Raw genomic sequence first — 27,019 nt, 5'->3', positions numbered from 1 at the left:
AAGAGTCCGCTGCGCATTCACGACTTATCTTCTGAAGTTGTTGAGCAGATTTGTAAGATGTGTTACAGAGCGAAGGCTTCTAGTTAACCTAACGGCTTAACATGCCTCTGTTGCGAGTGCAACTTTTAAGCGGCGGTTGTTTTAAAGGGCATTTCTGGGTAGTTGGTACGCTTTGCTTTGAACTCTCGCTTTTGAAGCTCGTTTTCATGTAAGGTGATTTCAAGATGTTACAATCTAGATGGCTTTTATCTTTTGAGAGTTTTTACAAATGTGTGCAATTAATATTATAGTTTATATACGCTAGTCATATTATGTAGTGCTGTATGGAATCATTTGTATAACTCCCTGCTGCATGGGAGCTTACAGTCTAAATTCCCCAACGCGCTTTTGGAGGAAAGTGGAGCACCCAGAAGAAATCTATGCAAACTCGGGGAGAACATACAAACGCCACACAGATGAGGTCTTGGTAGGTGTCTTTGAGATGGCAATGCTGACCACTGTGCTGCTATCATTTGTTGGCGTAAGACCAACTACTGGATTTCTTTCACTTGATGGTTATCCTTTTATTAATATCACATCATGATCCCTACAATAAGCTACACATTTTTATTTTTTTTTAAAACATTTCCTGCACTCCCTGAATTTATATTAGATTATGATTTGAACACAGTTTGTGCAGAAAAGTGGTAATGGGTCTAAAAAAAAATAAAAAAAAAATGTTCAGGAACAAATCTTTGATAGGACGGTCCGTGCAAATCAGACTTTTATTGGCAGCAACGTAAAATTACAGGAAATCATAGTTCATTGGTAGTGTCATGGAGAGACTCCTGACTTAGGGTGACCTGGATGTGTATGAAGGGATAATAGTCCAGCTGCTGTCGGGACGTGATTTGTGACCATTATCATGTTAGATTGTCGTACTACAAGGTTTCCTCCTCCTCTGCTGCTGGCTGTGCTAGTTTTTAATTCTGTTTTATTAATTCTTTTTTTTATTAAGCTGCGCACATATTCAAATTTCCAATTTTCCACCAAATTGGCAGACATTTGGCTTCTCTCTGGGACACCGGACCATCATTACAGACCATCGAAATCCAATTAGGTTTAAACCATAAGGGCAGCAAATCCCGTTGGCCAGTGTGGCTTGTATGTATGTGCTCATTGGCCTCCATCATCATCATCATCATCATCATCACCATTTATTTATGTAGCGCCACTAATTCCGCAGTGTAGTACAGAGAACGCGCTTACATCTGTCCCTCCCCATTGGGGCTTAGTCTAAATTCACAGAAATATTCTGTATTTTTACCTTCACAATACAATTACCTTCAGATCTGTGCTCTTCATCTGTCATAACCATCGGGTGAAAAGATTGTGACTCTGTAAACTCTATAGAGATCTGCCTGCACTGCCAGTCCTGAGTGCGTACACACTGCAGGATTTGCCTGACATCGTATCATCGTTTAGAGATTTTTAGTCCGGTTTTAAAATCAAATGAAACCATACGATGGGCTTTAGTACGATAACACTTGATAATGGAAGTGTACTGCAATAGCAGACCTAGCAGTCATTTATCGTCAATTGCACGATAAACTGGTGAAAAACCAGTAGTGTGTACCCCGTTTAATATGGAAGGACAGTATAATCAACCAAAAAAGACCCCTCAAACTATATTTATGGTTGTGGAACATTTGGACTCTGGTTATAAAAGCAGATTTTGTTTAACAAACTGCGCTGTCTGTACACCCCAGCCTTGCTTGAACATATTAAAATAACCATGTCTTTTATTATCCTGCTGGGGACAGAGTGAAATGTGGATGCAGTTTAAATGTGGGAGATGTTTTTGTTGTAGAGCACATCTAGCACATACTTTAAATAGTTTACCAGCTATCTAAGTTTAGAGGAAATATGGATCTCATTAAATAAAGCTTTCCCATCGAGCGCAATCTTATGTTTCATTCCATAAATTCACCATCCGTACAGGAGAGCGGGGACGATTTGCATGGTCTGTAACTTGGTTTGGGCCCTCTCTTGGGAAGTTAATTGGTTATACTTAATGATTAGCTTATTGATCCTGTTGTCCCCTCCTGTGTGTCACAAGCAATAATGCATTGGTTCAAAGGTTGGCTAGAGCTCCCTGGTGGTGGGGATTAGACAGAAGACTATACACTTGAACACACCAAAAATATTTGCAGCTAACCGGAGTGCTAGATACTCTGCTAGAGAATGTATGTGGCAAACATATAGGGGTTTATATACTAAACTGCAGGTTTGAAAAAGTGGAGATGTTGCCCATAGCAACCAATCAAATTCTAGCCGTCATTTATTTAGTACATTCTACAAAATGACAGCTAGAATCTGATTGGTTGCTATAGATAACATCTCTACTTTTTCAAACCCGCAGTTTAGTAAATATACCCCCCCAAACTTTATTGCTCGGTAAACACGCGTGTTCATCATTCCTCATGATTATTTGGCCAGTACACAGTGTTGCATGTCACTGCTAATAATAATCCAGTCAAATTACGTTAAGGTTTTATGTTCTCCTGTGTTTGCGTGGGTTTCCTCCCACAGTCCACAAACCGTTTGGTGGGTTAATATTCGTTTCTGTGTGATAGAGATTTTAGAATGTAAGGTCCACTGTGGCAGAGAGTGATATAAATGTTTTACATTCTCTACATAGCACTGCTGTATAAATAAAAGTGTAAGAATATATAGGATCTCCTTTTTAAATTGTATAATTAGCATGAGTCCTTTTGAAAGAAGTTAGATTTGCATTGCACTGTATATTACGCACCACAATAACCACCAGAACCACACTTGGTCAAAAACTGTCTGTAGCATAACGATGTATGTGGCTGAATCTGACAGCATGCACACTGGGCATTTGGCTGACATTATGAAAGTAATGATCTGTGTGTGTTTTAGTTTCGGTAGCAGCCTGTTGTGTCTGTACTGTTTGTATAGCACTGGCAGTGTTTTTTTTTTTTTTTGTTTTTGCTTTTTTTTTTTTTTTTTTTTTTTTTTTTTAAAGACGTGCTTTTGACAAAGTTCAGAAACCATAAAACCTGTAGCTTGTTAGCTGTGCCTGAAATACTGCGCACTGATTTATGGGGACACCGGCGGTGGGTGTAAGTGCCGTGAATGTTTGCGGTCTCTTCAGGTGAAGGGCTGTTTGGCAGCGCACCTGCGTCTAAACTGCTGACTTTTGGCACTTATGTCTGAGAACATAAAAATGAGATTAAATAGTCACAGAATCCTTCAGGGCTGATTCACACATGAAAAACAAACTCTCGCTTTAAAGGTCCAGTGATGTGGGGGGTTTTCAATGTCTTTCATCCACGGGCCCGTTGGAACCTTTCATATTTTATTATGTGGTTTCCAGGTGTTGGTGGATGAATGGGTCATTTAACAGCGGGTAGGTGCGGACAAGCCCCTCAGCCTGACAGGCGAGCCGAAAACTAGCGGACTGGCATTTGGGTGGGCTTTCCCATTATTTGTCTAGGGTAATTGTTGTATATGAACTGGCACTGGGTTGATCCTTTACTTTTTTTAATATCCTTTGCAGTTATGTAAAATAATATATATAAAAAAAAAAAGTAATAGTCTTGCCATTGGCATAGGCAAACCAATGGGGGGTTTCATAGTGCCCAGAAACCCCCCTCCAAGCCTGGGGCACTGTATACTTGAGGTGGCTGGACCCTGCTCCCGCTTCACACGACTCTGCTTGAAAAGGGAGAGCTGTGTGCACCTAACAGTAGTGCACGCAGCATTGCCCATGTATATTATGGGGATAGGAAGAGTTGGAGAGCAGCCAAGCACTGTCTACAACCAAAGCACTAACTGCGAAGGGAGGGCAATTATTGAAAATTAGAGGTTTTCTAGAAATTGGCAAGTTTAAATCTTTTATCTGAGAGACTCCGCACATTTTCAATATATGATCCTGTAACATTTTCCCTCATAATTTATTATGTATGAATGTAATGTGTGTTTTGTACGAGCCTTTTCCACTGCAGAAGACTTGTCACTGCCCCCTCCCATAGGAGGCACACAGTGGAATTCTGTGACTAATGAGAGGTTTTGCATTTTCTGTTGACAAGTTATCATTGTGTTCCCCGGCTCGTAGGAACGCACTTTGCTCCAGGAACAATGTCACCGATGTAGTTTAGCCTCCAGAGATGTTCTTTGTCCCAGTCCTTATCTGCGACTATGGGACGGCACTAATTAAAAATGTAGGGCCAAGAGCATAGGCCATTGTAACGAGATTCTTGTGCAGCGAGTTGCTAGGCACACACTCACAAGTACCCTGAACTCCATGTTTTTCCATGTTGCTTTTCTTGTCCCGGTGAATTGTCTAACCTCAGATTTGCAGTATGTCTTATACAATCGGCCAATGGTTGGTAATTTGTCGCTCCCCAGCAGTGGTCGAACTACAGATCCCAGCAATGGGAATCTTAAAGAGCTTTTAATACATACAAAGTTCTATAACTTTATTTTATTTGTTTTAAATCTCTCACTTTTCTGTGTGTATTATCGATATCACTTTTCATATCAAGTGAGCTTGTATTTTACATTTTGGAACTTATCAATACAATATACAGTCAAACCGCAAATGTACATTTTATGCAATTATTTATCAGATACTTATTCAGTACTTATCTATGTAACAATTTCCTGCAGCTTACATATGCATTTGCTTTACAAATAAGCTAAATTAAGTAAATGGAAATGACTACAAATTACCATATATTACTGTAGTATGCGTTCAGATGCCAACACTCGGGGATTTACTTGTGGCTATTTCTACACTTCACTTCAATGCTGAGGTGTGTGTGTGTGTGTGTGTGTGTGGTTTTACTTGTATAAATATCCTTTTCACAGTGCTGAACCTTATTCTAGAATTCTAGGGACCCAGTGGAACTTGCAGTTTCATTTTCTTACCACAGACACTCTCACACCGGGAACATTTTAGTTAGAAGCCCATTAACTACTAGTATTGTCTTAGGAGAGGGGGAGACCTAACGGAGACCCACAAATAAGGGCAAAATATACAACCATCACTCAGGTAGCACCATAGTCCTAATTGAACCGAAGGTGCAAGCTCTGTGAGGCAGCAATGCCGTCCGCTGCCATGTTTGTTCTTGTATCATAGGTAACTTCTGCTGCAGCAGTAAACCCACATCCAACCTTTTCTATACTGTAAACACCTTACAGCCCTTCTCCCCCCCGCCTCCTCAGGAACCCACAAATGTTTTGCAGCGCTTCACCACAAACACCCCGTGGTTTTAATTGCTCTAGCAAACGTGAGACCAGTTATGTCAACCTCTTTTCTTGCACTTTGAGGGATGATCCATATAGGGGTGGGGGGTGTTGGCCATTCAGCACATGACTGATCAGGTTCAGAAGTTAATGCTTCCACATTTTGTGTGTGTGTTTCAAGCCCAACAATATTACTTCCCTTGTTCTGATTCCACATTTTGTGTGTGTGTTTCAAGCCCAACAATATTACTTCCCTTGTTCTGATTCCACATTTTGTGTGTGTGTGTTTCAAGCCCAACAATATTACTTCCCTTGTTCTGAGTCTCCTGATATTTCTAGCGACCCGAGTAGGAGGGGTCTGTCTTGTGGAGTCCCGGTTAAGGTTGTCGAAGAACCTCCCCCATGGACTTCCCATTCACGTGAATAAGCCGTAGACGCCTTAATCAGTTATGACTTCTCCAAACAAGACCTGGTCACGTAGGAGGTAGAATCTTCTATTCTGGCACTTTAGAATTTGGAGAACTTGCTGGGTCAATGGAGCTCAGATCAGTAAAATTGTACATTAACATATTAAAAAAAAAAAAAAAAAATTGGCCTTGGGTGGAATTGGATTTCAAGTACATGATGATTACAATAGAATGTCCAGTCTATTGCTCTCTGCACCCTCCTATCTAGTTAGTCTCCGCTCATTATACCCCCTGACCACTCACAAATAGTGGTTCATACACAATATGGCTGCCTTTATTGTCTATACGCTTTGAGAGGTAGGGGAAGGAATCTCCACGTCAGCGTATTGGCCAATGTCTCTTGGCTCTTCAAGCTGTACATATGTTAAAACTACTTGTGAAGATTATAGCCCATTGTTCCTTGTCCTCAAATCTCCCGAAACTTGAAGCTGATGAATTAATTAAATATCCCTTAGGAAAAATAACTCTGGTTTGGAAGCTCGGCAGATTAAAGAGTGTTTTCTTTTCCCTTTTAAATTCTGACCGGTGTTTCCGTGAAATCGGTCGATATCTACAAGAATAAATATCCAGCATATTCCATTGGGGTTTAGGTTTTCATTTGTAGTAGTATTAAACATGTTCATTTTTTTTTTCTTTTGACCGGATACACAAACTTTTTGTGTTACAAGACCTATTATCAAAGTCGTCTTGTGTCGTGACACATTCAGTACATATGGTTTAAAACAAACTCTACAACACAGGAAAAAGTTAGTTGCTAAACAAGTCCATTCAATGTATGTATTGTTTTCCCTACTGTACGGCGCTGCAGAGCACTGTGGCACCTTACAAATCTACGATAATAATCATGGTCTTTTACTAATTGTTTTACCTGCGTTTTTAGGTGAATGGACTATTTTTTGGGGGGCGGTGGTTTTGTTTTTTCTCTCCCTAATCAAAATCCAGTACTGATTTATGCCAGTTCTCTCTCATTCTCCATTCTTACAATTTCAGTCAATAAGTGTGAAACTGTCATTCTCCAGACAAAATAATCATCCTGATTCCTCTGAGACACACAGAAGCTATTGTTGTGTAGAGCAGTGCTGTGCGGCAGCGAGGGCGTTCTGTCAGACAGACGTGCTCTGAATTGAAGATTAGCTGTTACGCCTTCACCTCCACAGACTTGCAGAGTATCTTCTGTCGATTGTTCCACTGGCTGTAAAGTAGCCAAATAATCTCTGAGGTTGTACAGACCATCCAGGAGGCCGGGAACCGCCTTTAGATATCTGTTTATCTGTGTATAACATCTTTTAATTACAATAGTCTTATATATACAGTGGCAGCATATTCTGCATCTGTTTGCAAAGATTGAGCAGCACGGTGGCTCAGTGGTTAGCACTTCTGCCTCACAGCACTGGGGTGATGAGTTTGATTCCTGACCATGGCCTTATCTGTGTGGAGTTTGTATGTTCTCCCCGTGTTTGCTTAGTTTTCCTCCCACACTCCAAAAACATATCATTAAGGTCAATTTAATAGCCGCCAATTAACCTTGTCTCTCTCTGTCTATGTCTGTCTGTGTGTGTGTGTGTGTCAGGGTATTTAGACTGTAAGCTCCAATGGGGCAGGGACTGATGTGAATGAGTTCTCTGTACAGCGCTGTGGAATTAGTGGCGCTATATAAATAGCTGATGATGACACTAGGCAAGAGTTTCAATATAACAAAAGTGTGACTTTATTTTCACGTCTTCCAATCTAAAGAAATCTTTCTAAAATGTTGATGTTGCTTCACACTGGAATTAAATATATTCTAATACACTCTTTCTATAGTCCTAACATGTAACATACATAAAATTGCTGTTTGTGTTTGCATGTGTAGATGGATAAATATTTTTTAATTTTATGGATTGAAATCTGACCCCGGAAAACTTTTAAAACGTGTGTTTATTTGATGGATTTGGTATATTTAGTTGATTGTTATTGTTATTCTTTGTTTTTGTTATTGTTGCAAGTTGGGTAGTATGTCTCATTTTTGTTAACTATGTCTTCAATAACTTTAAATCATCTAGGCAGTCATAGGACAAAGCAATACAAATTAAGTAATGTATTTAGTATAGGTTGCACCAATTAATGGAATATATTGGTTCAAATACATTTGTTTATGGTTCAATTAGAGAGAAAAAAAAGCACCTCTGCAGAACATCAATGTTTTAAAATGCAGAGCAGTTTTATGATGTGTGGAGCAATTTTTCATTTGTATGTTTTCAGGAAGTACCTGCTGTTTTGTACTAGTCCTCTGCATTGGGGGGATCCCTCTTCCCCCCCCCCCCCCCCCCCAGTACTGACTTGTTGAGGAAATTGTTTTGCTATTGTACGTTGGCTATGCTGCAGGAAGTTTCTCTGCTAATGTGTATTCTTTTATGTCTGTATCCTTTACCTTCTGACTCCCTGTTTGATGTTCTGTTTGACTACAAAGTATTTCATCTTTCCTTTTCCTCTCTACTAGGAAGCCCAGAATAAACTCGCAGTTAGTCGCCCAGCAAGTTGCCCAGCAGTATGCAACACCACCGCCTCCGAAGAAGGAGAAAAAAGAAAAGGTGGAAAAGCCTGAGAAGGACAGGACAGACAGAGACAAAGTAGACAAAGACAGGCCTGAAAAGGACAAGCTAGATCGAGACAAGCTGGACCGGGACAAGTTGGACCACGACAAGATGGATCGAGAGAGAGTTGATCGCGAGAAGCTGGACCGAGATCGCGAGAAGCTGGACCGAGAGAGACTAGATCGCGAGAAGCTGGACCGAGAGAGACTAGACCGCGAAAAGGTGGATCGAGAGAGGCTAGATCGGGAGAAGCTAGACCGAGAGAGGGTGGATCGCGAGAAGACGGACAGAGAGAGACTGGATCGCGAGAAGATGGACAGAGACAGACTGGATCGGGAAAGGCAAGATCGGGAGAAGTTGGACAAGGAAAAAAAGGACAGAGAAAAGCTGGACAAGGAGAAACCAGAAAAAGATAAAATTGATAAAGAGAAACCAGAAAAGGAACATAAAGTGGAAAGAGAGAGACATGAAAAGGAGAAGCCAGAGCTTAATATTACTTCAAGTGTTGTCAAGAAGACCACTAATAAAAAGACCAGGTAAGTGCCCTAATTAGAGTAGAAATGTGAGAAGACTATCTCTTCACCGGTAGGTGTGACGGTACCATGTTGGGTCGTCGGTGGAGGAATGCCGATTTGTAACCTTAAGATTATTGGTTTGGTGCCTTCAAAGCCTTTACCAGATCAGTTGATCTTTTCTTAGAAATGAATGCTGCTCTTCTGAGTAAGGACACAAATTATCTCTTGACTAATTAGTGGGCGTTTAGAGTAACCACTGTCATTAGCAGCATTCCCGGTTACCCGTTTGATTTTCGCTGACCTGTTGCTTCCCCTTAGTGGAGCACCAAGAATTACAGCTGAAGCGGCCTCTCCCGGTGCGCCGCCGTTTCTATAATCGAGCGGTGGCTTTTCCTGTGTGACCATGTGATAAGGACAGAGCTCGCGGCTTCTCATCGGTCCTCTCACTAACACCCATCTCGGCAGACATTTAAAAATGGTCACCGATTAACTGCTGAGCAAGCAGTCAGAATTGCTATGTTAATGATAAGAATACCATTATTTAAACCTAAATTGTCCTGTTTAATCTTTTCCATCAACACGTTTTGCCGGAATTTAATAGCAAGTCTGATACCATATCTCCATCTTTGACGGATAGTAATAAATATATAGGCAAACATCTCATTGACTGTAGATGTGTATTAAATGTATCCAATAATTGACAGCTAGGCCACATAGTAATGTAATATTTAAGTCTGGAAAATGTAGTGTTCTAGGTACTCTATAGTTTCATGGCTTGGTAGGTGTTGAATATTGCAATGCTATCATTTTATGCATAGTCTCAAGGGATAGATCGTGAGAGAGGTGAAATTCTGTTGAATGTTTGTTTAAAAACATTTATTCTTACCCAGCTGAACAGCAAAAAAACCCACCCTATTTATAATGCCGGTGACAAACTTTCAATATTCCGCAAGTGTAAATAATATATTTGGAAACATCCCCAGCGAAGCAGCTGTACGGATTAAGACGGAACGTGAAAAACACTTATTTTTAGTTGTTTTAGCTCTCACGTGTGTAAATTTGTCGCTCCAGAGCCCATAATTGCTTCTGTTGGGAGGTTGGATGTTTGTTTGCCACTGTTTTTAATAGCTCATTTACATTCACAGTGGAATTCTGGGAGATATTGGCCACTCGATATTTTGTGTGTAGATTAAAAGAGCTCTTTTGTGCGTTGAGAGAATGTGTGCTTGGCTGAGAATTTTATTTTAAATCCCATTTCACAGTCCTGTGAGGCATTATTGAAAAACGATACTGAACGACGGCCTAATTGGGATTATTACTAGGAAGTGTTCAAAAAGAAAAGATAAAGGAAACGCTCTTACGGAGGTTGAGTAACGCGCTGGGTCTGGTGTTGTTTTACGGCTAATCTCGCACCCTTCGTTTAAGTGTTGTGCCTAATGATTTCTATAGACTTCAGAAAATGTTTCCTCTATGGTATGAAAGGTGAAGTGGTTCTTGTGCAGGATAAGATTAATTGGGGACGAGTTGCACAAAGTTAGAAAATTATTTTTTTTATTTGTATTTCTATAGACAATGCACGGTTGTGTCCAGAAAATTATACAGTGCACCAACTCTAGTATATTCCAACATCTGTTCTTCTTTCACCTGGTGTTCTCTTCTTTAGCAGATCTTATTTATTTCAGTTTCTCCCCCTTACCACTGTTAAAATAGACACGTACGGACCTTGTTTTTATTTAATAATAGTCAGGACCACCATGTTGCTGTTCTGTGAAAGGAAAATGACCACAAGCTGTCCTTCATATTGGAATCTGATTGTTAGGCCCCAACGATCAGATCAGCGGCAAGATTCCGCCGGTCCAGTTCGCTCGCAGTTGCCCCAAGTTACCTGTGGAAATGACGGCACCAGGCTAAAGGAACCTTTAAACAGCGACGATTGCTGCCAAAACGCTCTGCTTCCCACCGCTGACGTTAGCCAAACAGACTGATAACTTGGCATGTGTGACTATATTGACATGAATCAGACTCTAAACATAATGTGTTGTGGTTGGTTTGTTTGTCCCACAGACCAAAGCTGGATATTCACCGAGACCCCCAAATTGAAGTGAACAGTATTCAGTCTGCAAATGCAACAACAAAGATCAGCAACTTTAACCACACTTCAAGGTGAGTTCCTGTTAAGTGAACTGTGCCCTAAACAGTTCTTTTATTGGTCCCCCATTTTGCTGTCTATTTTACAGGATATAGTTTGAGTTCACATTTGATATTTTGAGAGAATTCAGGGAGCACTTTTCATCCGAGTGCCTTTTAAAGTTAGGAGCATAAAATGGCCCCCTGCTGTGTCTTATAACCTGATAATAGTAAAAGACACAGCAGGGGGAGTCCAGGGGAACAGTCAAATATACGTTCTGTCCGTAAATATTATCTGGATACATAATTCTTTTTTTTAATAAAGAAACAATATTCCTTTTAATTTCAAATTTGTTTCAAGTAAAAGAGAAAAATTTTGCCCCTGTATTTATAGAATTGATGATTTACCCAATTGCTTCCAAATCAAAGAAGTCTCTAATATTCATTGATCAAGATGTGAAACTTTATGACTGAGATATTAGAAGGGGTTGTTATAAGGTGAAAGGTTATTAAAAAGAAATGTCTCTTGTACATGATACAGTGAGGACAATAAGTATTTCTATGTCTCCAGAAGGTAAAGAAAATAATTGAGAACCAGATTCTACAGGGTTAAAAGGCTTTTTGTTTTGTTTTTTTTGTGGAATTGTGGGTACAGCTATGATTATTTTGGTTTTAGGAGGTAAGCTGCCGCTAATATAACCTAGAGCCACCAATCTGATTTGTAGACCTCTGTTTCAATCTTATTGGAGCTCATCAGTGTTGGAGATGGATTCTGAATAAAGTTTGGAGAGTACTTTAAAAATCTTAATATGATGTTCATTACCCTTCTTGACTAGAGGTTCCTTGTTTTATAGATGAGCAAATAATTTTCTTTATAATTTCTTGCATTTGGTGGTGCAGTCCTCTCTGTGATTAGATTGTCTAATGTTAATCAATGTAGCAACAGTGCCACCTAGCAAAAAAAGACCGAAAAACATTACACTGCAATAGGGGGGGGGGGGGTAAAAGTTTAAACTTTTCTGGGTTCTGTTAAACTGTGAAGGCAGCAATGACTCCGTACGTTTAGTAATCGTCTCTCTGTTGTGTTACTACAGACCCAGGCTGAAGAACGTGGACCGAAGCACCGCACAACAACTCGCTGTAACGGTGGGCAACGTGACCGTAATAATCACAGACTTTAAAGAAAAGACTCGTTCTTCCTCCACCTCCTCCTCCACAGTCGCCTCCAGCGCAGGCTCGGAACAGCAGAATCAGAGCGGTTCCGGCTCAGAATGCACAGACAAAGGTTCCTCCCGTTCCTCAACCCCTAAGGGCGACCTGTCCGTTGTGAACGACGAGTCTTTCTGAAGAGAGGGAGGGAAAAACAAAATAAAAAAAATATTGCACATACGTTCGGCAGAAGAGACTCTGAATCGGGGGTCAGGAGTTCCCAGACACCCAACTGCCTCTGTCTGTTTATATTCCTGGATTATTATTATATTATATTATATATATTTTTTTTTTTATTATTATTTGTTAAGACTGATTTTTTTTATTTTTTTTTTATTTTCTTTTTCTGGATACCAATCTGTCGCTACGCCAGGACCACTCAGTTTGGGCATCTGGCTACCATGAACTTCGTACCCTCAACAATACCCTTGATACTTGCGTATTCCATTATTTTATATCATTTCCCCAACAATCACTTGTAATTCGATGTGCACCGAAGTCAATTTTTTTGTTTTTTGTGTTTATACAAATCTACTGGGTTTTTCTTTATTTTTGACTTTATTTATTGATTTCACAACCCCTCTTTCTTGCTTATATCCCTTTCTTTGCTATTGTTTTGTCCAGCCCAGCCCCCTTCCTGTACTACAGCATATTATCAATTTTTATACATCAATATATACGTAAAAAAAATATATATATAAATATATATAAATAAATGGTTATTTAAAAACCAATACATAAAAAAAACAAAAAACACTGGTGCTTGATACACTGTGAAACGAAAAAAAACTTTGAACACAGCCTTGAAGACCGGACACTTGACGCGTTTCGGTGGCAGAAGCTCCTGTTGGCCCGGTTTAGGCGTGATAAAGGGTGACAATATAACGTGTTAACCCTCCTAAGGGAATGTCCTCGTGTTTCATCCTGCACTTACGTGTGTTTCCCATGTAATCCAGTTAGGATAACAACCAGTGGAATCTTCATTTAGCGAAAAACGACTGACGTTTCAGTCAGCCACAATATTTATGTGTAAATGGGAATAGTACCTAATAAAATAAATAATTTAATTAAAATAAACAGAAAATGCAAGATACTTTTATATATAAAAGCACTGGCTAGAAATATTCACAAATATATATATATATATATATATATATATATATATATATATATATATATATATATATATATATATATATATATCCTATCCTGTTTCACAAATTGAAAAATATCAGATATAGGCCGTAACTATGCACATCAGACTTCCAAGCGCGTCACTATATTGGTGGAGGCTACAGGAAATCTTCAACATCTAACAAGACACCTTTGCATATGTTTGTGAATATTACAAAATGCCTTTTTTATATAAACTTGTACTTTTAGTGGCCCTGTTAAGAGAATTGTATCCCAAAGTAACCTAATTGATTAATACTGTTATGAAAGAATCTGAACAGAATTTCCATAGTATTACATTTTAAGTACCGGTCTCGGACGGTCTTTAAGGTCTAATATTATGTAGTCTATGGAGCTTATATAATTTCATGGTGTTACGTGCTGTATTCCCAACCGACCAATCAGATGTTGGCTTTCATTATTATTATTTTTTTATTTTTTTTTAAGATGCACTAGAATAATCTGATTGGTTGCGGAGTAACGGCACTTTATTCTCATGTGATTAAATAAGTTTCTGTATTAGGAAGTTGGCTGCAGACAGGTTGGTTTTAGTTAGAACATGTATAAACCTAAGAGGGGCTATAACCTAAATTATTACTTGCGCAACAGTAAACTAAACCCATCACCTACACACGGTGAAGGCCGACACTGTTGGGGCTGGGCCATTCAGCCTGTGAATTCGCTGTGAACGGTGAGGCAGGAGGTGCAAAGAGCCTCACGTCTCGGTAATGTCACAAGCGTCTCGTGGATTCCTGAACTGAATGTTGGGTCAGCCCACAAAGCGACCTCCATTGTGAGAAGTAAAGAGCAAGTTAAAAATACATCTGGGAAAGGCTTCTTGTAACGTGTGTATAATATGAGTGTTTTTATAAAGATCCCGTGTCATTAGAGAATTGTAAAATATTTCAACTAGTATTCAGTGATGTCCGTTCAGCAATTTTCCAGGTTAGACTGATCTGTCGCAGAATAGGAAAGAGAATAATATAAGATCATTCAGATTAGATCCTTAGAACTATGACAAACACTTTTTTTTTTTTAAGTCTATTTTGAAAGTTCGTCACTCCCAAGCGCTTTTCTTCCAAAAATGTAGTTTGCAGGCTCCCAGTCACATGCGTACAGCCAGTGTCTAACCGTACCTACGACTCCACATTTGATCTCGGATCTATCTGAATTGGGATTTAACGTACATGTTTGTGAATGTTACAAGAAGCCTTTTCCTCTTCAAATATGTATTTTACGGTCACTGGCCCTTTGGTTTGCCTGAAGTGTTCGAACAAGTAACCGCAGTTATGTTTATAGCAGATTTGTGACTTCGAGGAGTAAAAAGTGATCAGTTTAACTAGTTTTACGTATGAAGCCCTCTTGTTGCTCTAGAATGAAATTGGGTATTGCTGCGTGTCCAAGGTCTCATTACAGCTTTTTATTGGCCCTACCTGTTGGTTTAGCACAATCTGCAGAGAGTATTTTATCCCCCACAGTGTGCAAGCTGCAAACTCCTGTCCCGGGTTATAGTTCTGCCTTTTTTTTTTTTTCCTTCTCGTTTTCTTTAACGTTGCTCCCTGTAACAGCAAATTTCCTGAGTCAGTATTATTTCTTTTCAGTAGTATTTGATCGGTGAAGTTAGTTTTCCTCTCCGTATGATCAGGTGAAGTAGTTTTTCTCTGCAGTTTATAAACGTAAATGGGTTTTCCACCTTCGGATAGCTTTGATTTTATTGTGTCGTTTGTACGTGCCCTCTGGCAACTTTTTCTAAATATATTTCTATTTTTCGTTTCTTTTTTAGCCATGTCTTTATAACAACTCTGACCAATGATATAAATACATCGCTAAAATCTACAGAACTGTGAATTTAGTGAACAAAAACGGTGGGAGGTTCTGTATAAGGCAGCATATTAATAATTTAAAAATGGGGGGAAAAGACTCAAATCCTGTGTTAACCCTTTTGCTACCAAAGTTGATTCAGAAGATGGGGCTCAGCACAGAATTACATAAGTGTAGTTTCATCTTTCACTTGGTCTAATTCACTGTGGGCTGACATTTGCCAGTAATTTTCAGACAAATGTCCACTTTACTAGGTATTGACAGTTGACATTGAATTTCTGGGATTAAAGAAATTAAATTTAACCTCACTAATGAATATATTAAATTGCATCTGTTTGAACAAATCTGCAAACAAATTGAGGCTAAGCTCGGCCGTTTTAAATCTACTCATTAAATAGCCAGTGTAATATATAATTCTATTTTTTCCCTATGGTTAGAATTGGTAAACAATTACCAACATTTAAAATTGTTTTCCAGTGCTTTACATGCCTTAAATGTACATGCCATCCTCCAGTTTTTACTAAATCCAATTCTTTGTTTTCAGTTTTGCATCCGTCTGTGTCTTTCAGTCTTGTGTCTATATCATCTGTTAAAGTTGTTTCCTTTTTTTTTTTTTTGCTGTCCTAGAACCTAAAACAATTCTTCTGTCATCACTGCAGAGAGCAGTTTTCAATTCTAGGGCAAAACAATATTAATCAATTTGTTTCTCTAATGTCTAAAAATTCATATAAAAGTATATAGTTAAAGTCTCACTAGGACATATACAAACCAACGAGTCATCTAAAGGTGGAAAACATAAATAAAAAAAAATCGCCTTGAAGCAAGGTGACTTCTATGTAACGTTCAATATATTTGATGTGCACAATTGAATAATGCATTTATATCCTAAATCGTTTCTTGTGTGGTAAATTCTGTAGATATAGAACTTATATTTCTCTTTTTTTTAAGCTCGCAGTCCACCAAGGGCTGGTAAGCCGCAGCAAGAATCTTATTCAGTAGACGTGTGTAAGCGGACCGCGCGTCTTGGGCGCACACTGGCGCAGGGCTGATATACAGCACAGTGTTATATTTTCCAAGTTTCACGGATAATCTTACTTTGTGCAATTTGAAACTGTTGCATCATGCAAGAGTAGAGCATTCAATATAAGGATCTTCCCCCACCTCCCCTCCCCCCTCTGCAAAATACTTTTGTTAGGAGATAAACTATTTAAAGTTTGCCTCCGTTCTGTGCCGGCAGCTGTTTTGTTGGTTGAACCAATCAGGTCATTGGGGATTAGTGAGAGATCTGACAGACTAAGTCGAGCCTGGCCAACCGGTGGCTCTCCAGGCTCTAACCGATCCCGAGGGAGGCGATCTCCCGCCCTAGCAGGAGCAGACTGCTTACGGTCGAGAGGCAGGCGGAGGATCTAGCCAGTCACAATTGGGGTGGCTGGTCAGCATCCTCTGCTGGCCTCTAGGTTCACGTACTTGGTGCAGTCTACCCCTGCTAGGAGTGGAGGGGTAAATGAGCCAATTGATCCCTACAAAAATGTTTAGATCCGCCAATGTCTCCAGGTGAAACTGAAAGTCCCAGCATGCTTTGCCAGTAGTTTGCCAGCTGATAGCTGGCAGAGCATGCTGGGACTTGTAGTTTAAACACCTGGAGAGCCGCAGGTCGGACTAAGTAAGATCCAATCTGAGCCCACAGAACGGCAGCCTCCTCGGTGCGTAGGCGGCCGGTATGCATTAAATAATAGGCAGCACCTTTAGAAACCTTATCACCTGCCTTACTAAAACCATTTTTTTTGTTATTCTTTTCTTTTGTCGTTAAGCTTATTGTATCTTAAATTATTGAAAATTTTAATAATTGCTGACTATATAAAATATATATTTTTTCTTTTTTTTTTTTTTTTTTTCCTGTATATAACCAAACGTGGTTTGAGAGCCAACATTTAGAGAGAGACATTGAAACGTAGAAGTTTTCAATGCACAATTCTGTTGTTACGTATGACTTGTAACCTTTATTTACTGTGTAAAGCTGGTTACATTTTGTCTTTTTAGTTTTGTAGTCTAGTTATTTTGTTTTTTCCGACATCTATAGAATGCTTGTTTACGTCAAACATTATCTTTGTAAACTTTATTTTTTTTTGTTTTTGTGTCATACGTTTTTGTTTTGTGTTTTTATTTTTTTTTTTGTTTTTTTCTCCTTTCTATTTCTGAGAAGACGGCTTGTACTCTGCTTTTAACAGTTACTGCTGTACAGTCTATGAAGCATTTTAGGATTTATTTTTGTTTTTAAGTTTTTTGTTTTTTTTATTTTTCATTTTTCCTTTTCATGCTAAGTGTCGATTTGGTGGTTTTTTGTGAAATGGTCAGAAATTCACAGGTCTTTCAATGTTTTCGGGAAATTTTTTATTAAACACTGCTTTTTGTCTAGCAAAATAAAGATGTTAATATATTCCTGTTGCCAGCATGTGCACGGCTGTCCTAAAAGCCACGTTTATCTTTTTATTTTTTATTTCTGCTTTAATTAGAAATGTCTATTTATGAATCTCTTGCTTGTAGTTTTTTTTCACAAATAAAATAGTAAAAATGAAGTTAATATCCAACCTTATTGAAATGTTTTTTTTTTAGTTTTGGTTTTTCAACAATTAATGTGAAACTCGTCTACAATGATCAGCACGGTACAAATATTGTTGCCTCTTGTACACGTATATTTGTCGACATTGAACAATATGTAGCAAGGCAGCAACAGGCTAAATTATCTTTATGTTCTAAATGTTCTTCGTATTGATTTTGCCTGTAATATGGTTGGTTCATTTCATATGTGGCAGCATGTCTTAAGCCATTAAAGATTTGACACACTCTGAACTGTAATGTACATAGAAATTGTACTGGTGACATAAAGGGGGACAGCAGTATAAGGTATTACATTTAAGATCCAAGTATTAGGGAGTGTTTGCTTTCTACCACTATTTAGATATAGAATACAGAGAAGGTTGGTTGCTGAAAGAAACCGTCTCCAATAGAACAAGTTTCAAATTTATTTAAATAAAAATAAGATTCCGCTATATGAGTATATCCTAGGTTAACCCTTTTCTTGTCCTGCTACGCATTTAGGATGGGTGGGCCTTCAACAGGCAACTTGAGATCACTTTATGCCAGTGGATCCCAAACTTTCTCAGTTCGAGGCACCCTTAGGGTCTCTAATTTTTTTCTTTCAATGCACACCTAAGCCAAAATAATTGCCAAGTAGTCCCCTGCCTTACTTAACACCGGTCCTGGACGTGGCACCCTTGTGAGATCGCCGCGGCACCCCAGGGAGCCATGGAGCTTAGTTTGGGAACCACTGCTTTATGCAATTGGGTTCAACCACTAGATGGCGCTGCATTATATTGCATTTTATGGATGGGTTCTCCTGCCAAGTGCACAGCAGTGTACATTCAGTTGCACAGCACAGTTAAAAGGCAACTATGGGCCAACAATGATCTGCACATATATGAACTGATTTTTCATTGCAGTGTTGTAAAAAAAAAAAAAAGGTGACTATCACTAGTTACTAGTAAATATTCTGAATATTGGTTATTCCCATGCAACAGCTGCCTCCGCTATGTAGGCAACAGATACACATTTTAAACACTGGTTATAACAAATGCATGTGGTGTCCTTTTAGAACAGCAGAAATGAGGCGATGGAACCTGACAATCTGTAGATCAGAGCTGCGGTTTCACGGTGTTCTCTGGTTACGTCTCACCTCTGATCTGCCAAGCTGTGAAACGCGATAGCTCCTGTACGCCTCAAATTTAGAACAAATGCGTTAAGGCTTACCAGGCGTTTAATTCAATAACTTTGCAAAATCTCCTGGCACCGGCTGGGAATCCCTTTAATCAATACACTTAGCTGCTGAGCAATATGAGCTTATCACAGCAGGCAGCCATTCTGGTGACTGTGGGATCACTTTTAGTCTGAGAGAAGCGTACAAGCTGATAACTTGCAGTAATACATTGCTGTGTGCTGTAATTGTCTTTTGGTTTTTATTTTAAGGTTCTCCTCAGTCTTCTAGGCTAGACTCTATTATTTCACTAGAATAATGAAGTTTATTTATGGTTTGTCTCTTCTCAACAAGCTCAAATGGCTCGTCAAATAAACTTTATTGACAGTACTCACAAGTGAGCAAAGTGGACACTGGACAGGTCAAGAACACAAGACAATGGGACATGTTGCATTAATGATTCGTAGGGTTCCGTAAAGCAAGTTTACAGGAACGGCTAAGCATAAATGTGATGTCCACTTTTGTTACTACAGGGCCTTTGTTTATAACGGTGAACCCCGACAAGTTTGAGCCCCTAAGATACAGACTAAGAAAAATAACCTAAGATCCTGTAATTGATTTATTATATACATTTACAGATAGAGTAAACCTGGTCAAATCTTGGAGACGAGGGCCTAGGTTCAATGCAATAATCTGCTCTTTGCGGAAAGGGGCAAATGCAGGATTTGTAGAGAGGGGTTTCCATGCCACACCGCCAGTGGGAGTGACCAGCGTGCATGGGGGTGTGGCTATAATGTTAGACGGTGCTTGGCTGCTCTCCAACTCTTCCTATCCCCATCATATACACGGGCAATGCTGCGTGCGCTACTGTTAAGGGCACACAGCTCTCCCTTTTCGAGCAGACCCGTGTGAAGAGGCAAATGCCTCCCAAATGCACCTACAATGATTTGAGTGTGTCAGAACAGTTGACAGACTGTCCTGCTCTCTCCTACCTGTTCTTGCTGCTTTCAATACTTGTTGGGGAGAGATGGCTGTGAACAGTTCAGACAGAAACGATCAGCACACAAGCTGCAAAGTGGCTGGTCCTGGGGCGCAGGGTCCAGCAACCTCAAGCATACAGTACCCCATGCTGGGAGGCGGGTTTCCAGGCACTAGTAAACCCCCCCTCGGTTTGCCTTTGAAACCAGCTCTGTAGATGCCGCTGTGCTGCACTTGGATTTTCTGTTTCATAACCATTCGACAACAGAGATCTGTTCTGCTGTGATGAAATAATTTAAACAGATTTAAAAGCTTCTTCAAAAAGTTATGGCTTGGTTAGTGTCCAGCAAACATTTTATAAGAAATGGTCCACTAGGTGGCACTGTACTATTATGATCTATGATTGGTTTCATTCTGCCTTGGAAGAACAAGCAATATGGAATGTAAAGTAATTGTGCAAGATAAGGCATTCCAATCAACGTTTGAAAAACGTTTGGGGTTTGTATTAATGTGCACATCCTGTTCTTCCATAGTGGCACAAGTTTCAGTGAAATTATATGCTGCGTTCTTGTGAAAATTGGTTCAGCCTGCAAGATATCCGTGTCCTCTGTGTGTATATGATGATGCTCTTAAATATATGGTGCTATTAATATAATTTGTTTTATTTTTAGATACCCCAAACATGTTTTCCAAATTTAAGTTTCTATATTTGGGGGGGAAAAAAAAAAAGAAAAATAAGTCATTGTTTTCAGTGCCAGGAAGTGTTTCTAAAATTAGGCAACATCCTACACAAGTAAATGAAATTCCAAGCTATAGTAAAACAATGTTTCAGCCGCTGGGAGTCTGGTAATTTCAAGGAATAAAGCAAATAAATTACATATTTAAGTTGAGGAAATTACACTTTTTTTTCTTTTTCACGCTTCATCATTTTCTCCGTGATTTGAAAGGTAACAGATTTATGGAATTGCGGTGTGAAAAATCTCTGTAAAACGAGGAGGGTGAACAAATCTGTCAACTTTCTTTCCAAAGAAAAGTTAAGACTCCGTACACACTTGTGCTATCGATAGAGCATAGTTGTATATTTCACTACTGAATGTTTTTATATTTTAATCGTATACATATCTTTTTAGCTATCCATGTACACAGATTTATAAATATAGACCTCTAAAATTCCTGGATATTTGTTCGCTGGACATTTTTTTTTTTTTTGGGCAAGTTGTTTAATTTTTAGCGAATCGATTCAAAAATATTTAGAAATGGCTAAAATAAAAAAGTATTTATAAATACATTCAAGGGCATAACATTAATTTTTAATGCATGGTTCTTTTTTTTACAACATTTCTTAATTATTACTAATAAATACTTTATTCCAAATACAGGAAACTTTCGCAGCATGGTTTTCACAAACCTTTTCAAGAGCTGCAGAATACTGATATTTGTAGATATTCACCAAAACTTTTCGGTCTCCTTTATATGCATATACATACTTAGTGCCTGAATTCTTCATGACAGGGATTCAACAAGGATCCACCACATCCAAAAGGTGATCTATTGGATTGTGGTCTGGTGACTAAAAGCCACTGTCATGTTGGTGGAACCAGCTTGAGATGACCTGAGCTTTGTGACATTGGCACATTACCCTGCTGGAAGGAGCCGTTAAAAGATGGGTAGACTGTGGCCATAAAGGGATACACGTGGTTAGCAACAATACTCTGGCAAGCTGTGGCATTTAAACAGTGCTCAAATGGTATTAAGGGGCCTAATGTGTAACAGGAAAATATTCCCCATACCATTACACCACCACCAGCCAGTTGACACAAGGCAGGATGGATCCATGGATTACACCAAATTCTGACCCTACCATCTGCAGATTGCGATTAGTCGGACCAGGAGACATTTGTCCAATCTTTTACTGTCCCATTCTGGTGAACCTGTGCCCACTGTAGCCTCAGTTCCTGCTCTTAGGTGAGAGGAGTGGAACCCACTGTGGTCTTCAGCTGCTGTACCCCATCCACTTCAAGGAACGACGTGCTGTGCAGTCAGAGATGCTCCTCGGCACACCACTGGTATAACCCATGGTTATTTGAGTTACTGACCCCCTTCCTGTCAAATTGAACCAGTCTGGCCATTCTCCTCTCTCATTAACAAGGAGTTTATGCCCACTGAGCCGCTGCTCACTGGATGTTTCTTGTTTTGTGTGCCATTCTCCACTAGAGTTATTGTGTGCGATATTGGGAGCAAATTCAGCCAATTCTGCATCAGCCCCATCTGGCCTTGTAGCTGCACCCTAGAGCTGTCATTGGCAGCCATGGTTAGAAGATATACAAGAGTGCGTTACCCCCAGTTATGTCCCTACCAGTGGGTAAATGTATCAAGCTGCGAGTTGCTGGCAGGTTTAAAAAGTGGAGATGTTGCCTATAGCAACCAATCACATTCAATTAATTTATTTAGTACTTTCTACAAAATGACAGCTACAATCTGATTGGTTGCTATTGGCAACATCTTCACTTTTCAATCCTGCTGGAAACTCGCACTAGATACATTTACCCCCAGATGGTTTTTTTTCTAAAAACATCATTCTATATAAAAGAGTTAAATTATTTTTGTACTAATTATTTTTTGTAATAGAATTTTTTTAGTTACTTGTACACCTGGGTGCTTTCCCTGTGTCTGTAATACAACAGGTCTGAGCTGCATTTGCCAGCGTTGCAAATAATATGAATTAAACCTTTCTGAAAAAATGCAGCTCACACACAAGCAGTCAGAGTGTGCAACAGACAGACACGGATGCAGCATGTCCTATTTTTTTGATTCCCTGTACCATCCAACGTTCGCTGATTTGCAGGTTTCAAAATGCTGGGATTCATGCGGACAGTGAACTGGCCCCCTGTTTAAAAAGTTTGAGGACCCCTGCACTAAACTCTTGATTGCTGATCTGTCTTGCTGTATTTTGCAGGAGATTAAGTTAGCCCTACTGGTGAGATATTGACAGAAGCCCAGGCTCTGAACGATGGAAGGATTTACTCACAGCAGCTGGGGTGTTTTTTTTTTTCTTTGCAAGATGTATCAGCTTTCTGTCAGGATTTATAGTTTTCATTAGAAATATATTGTGAATAAGTTACAGATGCACAGTGACCTTGCCTGATCTTCCATTACCACCACCAGGAACCATTGGCAGATTATAAGCGTCTAACCTCTTATTTTCCTATTGGAATAAACACCCAGAGAGTGCGCGCTGTGGAGTAATGTTCACCTTTATTACCGACATCTCATCTGTATTCCACACATGGAGCGATGCTGGCCGGGATCCACAGGAATCCAATACGTGCATTATAACAGATTCTTCCGTTCTTATTTGTCTCGTTAACTTTACTGTTTATCCGGCAAAATTGTGGCATTTTTATAGGTTACTGTTAACCGTCTGCTGTCCAAATATATCTGTAAAATGTTTGGTTCTACTCCTTTTAGGTTGATTATCCTTAAGGTCTCACAAGCAGGGTCTTCCCTACCCTCTGCCCCACGGCTGCACAGTCATCCTTGTACTTGTTCTGTTTTTATGGATGATTTTGTTTTGTATGACTTGATATCATCATCATCATTTATTTATATAGCGCCAGCAGATTCGGTAGCGCTGTACAATTGCAGTGTTTTTCTTGTTCATTATTAAGTGCATATGTGAGGTTTGGTCATCAACAGGGTGGCACTACCACTAGGTGAACCGAGATGGTTGCCCTAGGGCGCCAGGGTGTGAGGGACACCTGAAATACTGAGCGAGTTCCATAATGTCGCCCTTTCAGTGTCTTGTCTCTGCTCCTCCCCCGCGCCGAGGGCTGGCCAATGACGTGGAGAGGCAGCAGATGGCAGCGTCTTACCTGTGAAGCTGCTTCTCTTCCATGTTTGTTATGTCACAGTCCAACGCCAAACTCCCAAGAACAGAAGAAGCCCAACTGCCCCCTCTGCTCACCAGGTAAGAAGCGGAGAGCGGGATGGCACCGTGTCTAGGGCCCCGACATCCCACGCACCGGCCCTGGTCACCAAATGTTTTCTTCTCTCTGTTCTGTTCAACGTGAGACTCAAAGTCATCCTCTCCCACCAAGGTTAATTAACTAGAAGCTACATCTTTGAAGAATGGGCTGTAGAAGACAGCTAATAAATTACTAATACTTTGTCAGAAAACAGCACAATCTTGTAAGGTCTTACCTCCTTCAAGGAGAAAAAAAGATTTTATATATTGAATCTCAACGTGACACACGTGATTTATAGACTTTACAAGTCAGAGATTATTTGTGTGATACATTCATTGAATGGACTGTAGGCTGGGCTGTTCTTAATATCCTCGTGTCTTCATAAGTGCTCGGATGAATGGCAGAAATGTAAGTACAGAATTATTGCTGGTGCTCTGCTTCTATACAGGTATTTACAGAAATCATCCAGATATGCCGATCTGATGGTATGGGGTGGTGGGGGCTAAATGAAGCTTAGATGACATATAGGAATATTAAAAGAACATGATTCTAGAGTTAGAACCCCCAGGTCTCAGAGATCTGGGTTAGCGTTCCATCCTGGAATGTAACAGATTTACATTTTACATAACATGAGCTGTGGCGGACGTGGCCTGTGAACACAGGTGCCCCTCTGTCACAAGGAGCCTACAAGAGCTGGGAATATTTTGCACCATCCCTGTTCCCTTCTCCTCTTCAAGCTTTGAGGTTGTTTGCTTTGCAGTTTAGGTGGCAGCCACTTGGCTAGTAACCGTACTCACCATGCAGATGCACCAGCTCAGAGGCAGTACTAGCGAGCTGTGGGCCCCAATGTAGGGAGGCGGGGAGCAGAGAATCAGAGCCACTGGCCTCTGCATCTGCCATGCAGCGGGCCCCATTACCTCCATGGGCTCCGGTGCATTGTAACTGCTGCATCAATGGTAGTTCGACCACTGCACCAGCTACTACTGCCATAACATCAGAGTTGCTGCTAGTAATCTACTGTGCACCAATAGCTTGGTGTTAGGGTTTTCCAAATGTCTTTTTTTTTTTTAGATGTGGAAAAAGGGAAAAGGTAGGTGCTGGGTCTCTTCATAAATAACTTGGAACTGACGCATCCAATACGCTTTCATGCAAGACAATGCAGATCGTTGATTTGGAGTTTGTAATATCCTTCACATTTGACTTCCACAACTGATAAATCCGGGAACCAATTCCACCTGTGGCTAGCTGTCTCCTGGAGCCAGTCCAACAAACTCCGCAGAGTGCATACGCACTGCAGAATTGGACCGACATTGTTCCATAGCCGAACAACATTTTTAAACAGTACGACCAATCAGATCAGATGATGATCTGTGCTTTGGAACTATAATAGTTCATCGTTCCAGGATACACACTACTGTGATATCGGACCAATTAGTCATTTATCGTCTGTTTGGCCCGATAACCAGCTAAAAACACAGTTGAGTGTACCCAGCATTAACTATTTACACTCGTTCCCTCCCTCTTCAATAATGCAAGTTTGGTCAGTATAGGAACAAATTAACTCTACAATTCAAAAGTCCCCTCTCTGTGCATGGATCAGGAAAGTCAAACCCTGTGATAAATATAGAGCAAGGAATAATCCATTATCTTACTTCTGCATTTTTCAGCCATTTCTTCATATCCTCAGGCAGTTTTGTTTTCGTTATCACTGCCCTGGTAAATGACACAACTTTACCGTGTTTTCTGCATTGCATCCAATTTTATCTGAACAGCAGCATTGTGTCATACACCAAGGCAACACAACTAAACAACTCCGCTGATGATTCAATTGCAAGGTTGAAAAGCACAGACAGAAGCCAGATAAACAATGCAATATGGTTAGTAAATGTTATAGACAGACGTGTACAAACCAGTAACTTAAAGTCATCAGGAGGTAAAAAAAAATACCTTATATTGTACACCAATTAAAATACAAATAAAATAGACTATAATTTACAATAGATACTTGCTGTATATAACACTCTTGTGCTACAGGACTATCAGATACAATGTGACAATGTTTTACGTCTCTTGTGCTACGGGACTATCAGATACAATGTGACAATGTTTTACGTCTCTTGTGCTACGGGACTATCAGATACAATGTGACAATGTTTTACGTCTCTTGTGCTACAGGACTATCAGATACAATGTGACAATGTTTTCCATCTCTTGTGCTATGGGACTATCAGATACAATGTGACAATGTTTTACGTCTTTTGTGCTACGGGACTATCACATACAATGTGACAATGTTTTACGTCTCTTGTGCTACGGGACTATCGGATACAATGTGACAATGTTTTACGTCTCTTGTGCTACGGGACTATCAGATACAATGTGACAATGTTTTACGTCCCTTGTGCTACGGGACTATCGGATACAATGTGATAATGTTTTACATCTCTTGTGCTACGGGACTATCAGATACAATGTGATAATGTTTTACATCTCTTGTGTTACGGGACTATCAGATACAATGTGACAATGTTTTACATCTCTTGTGCTACGGGACTATCAGATACAATGTGATAATGTTTTACATCTCTTGTGCTACAGGACTATCAGATACAATGTGACAATGTTTTACATCTCTTGTGCTCCGGGACTATCAAATACAATGTGACAATGTTTTACATATCTTGTGCTACGGGACTATCAGATACAATGTGATAATGTTTTACATCTCTTGTGCTACGGGACTATCAGATACAATGTGACAATGTTTTACATCTCTTGTGCTACGGGACTATCAGATACAATGTGACAATGTTTTCTGTCTCTTGTGCTACGGGACTATCAGATACAATGTGATAATGTTTTACGTCTCTTGTGCTACAGGACTATCAGATAGAATGTGACAATGTTTTCTGTCTCTTGTGCTACGGTACTATCAGATACAATACGACAATGTGTTTCGTCTCTTGTGCTACGGGACTATCACATACAATACGACAATGTGTTTCGTCTCTTGTGCTACGGGACTATCAGATACAATACAACAATGTGTTTCGTCTCTTGTGCTACGGGACTATCAGATACAATACAACAATGTGTTTCGTCTCTTGTGTTACAGGACTATCAGATAGAATGTGACATTGTTTTCTGTCTCTTGTGCTACGGGACTATCAGATACAATGTGACA

At 39.8% G+C, this 27,019-nt stretch overlaps 1 protein-coding gene across 1 annotated transcript in view; it reads left to right on the top strand.

Annotated features, from left to right (window-relative positions):
* The window catches only part of RYBP (RING1 and YY1 binding protein), a 48,642-nt gene extending 35,946 nt beyond the window's left edge, over window positions 1–12,696 (top strand). Inside the window, exons 3-5 of the mRNA XM_075183460.1 lie at window positions 8,203–8,832; window positions 10,876–10,974; window positions 12,033–12,696. Coding sequence (XP_075039561.1) covers window positions 8,203–8,832; window positions 10,876–10,974; window positions 12,033–12,285 — 982 coding nt within the window. The 3' untranslated portion in view covers window positions 12,286–12,696. The remainder of the gene's footprint in view (window positions 1–8,202; window positions 8,833–10,875; window positions 10,975–12,032) is intronic.
* Window positions 12,697–27,019: the final 14,323 nt, after the last annotated feature.

Source organism: Mixophyes fleayi, chromosome 8 (genome assembly GCF_038048845.1).
Source record: "Mixophyes fleayi isolate aMixFle1 chromosome 8, aMixFle1.hap1, whole genome shotgun sequence".
Lineage (NCBI taxonomy): Eukaryota > Metazoa > Chordata > Amphibia > Anura > Limnodynastidae > Mixophyes > Mixophyes fleayi.
This window is presented reverse-complemented; position numbering and strand designations above follow the sequence as displayed.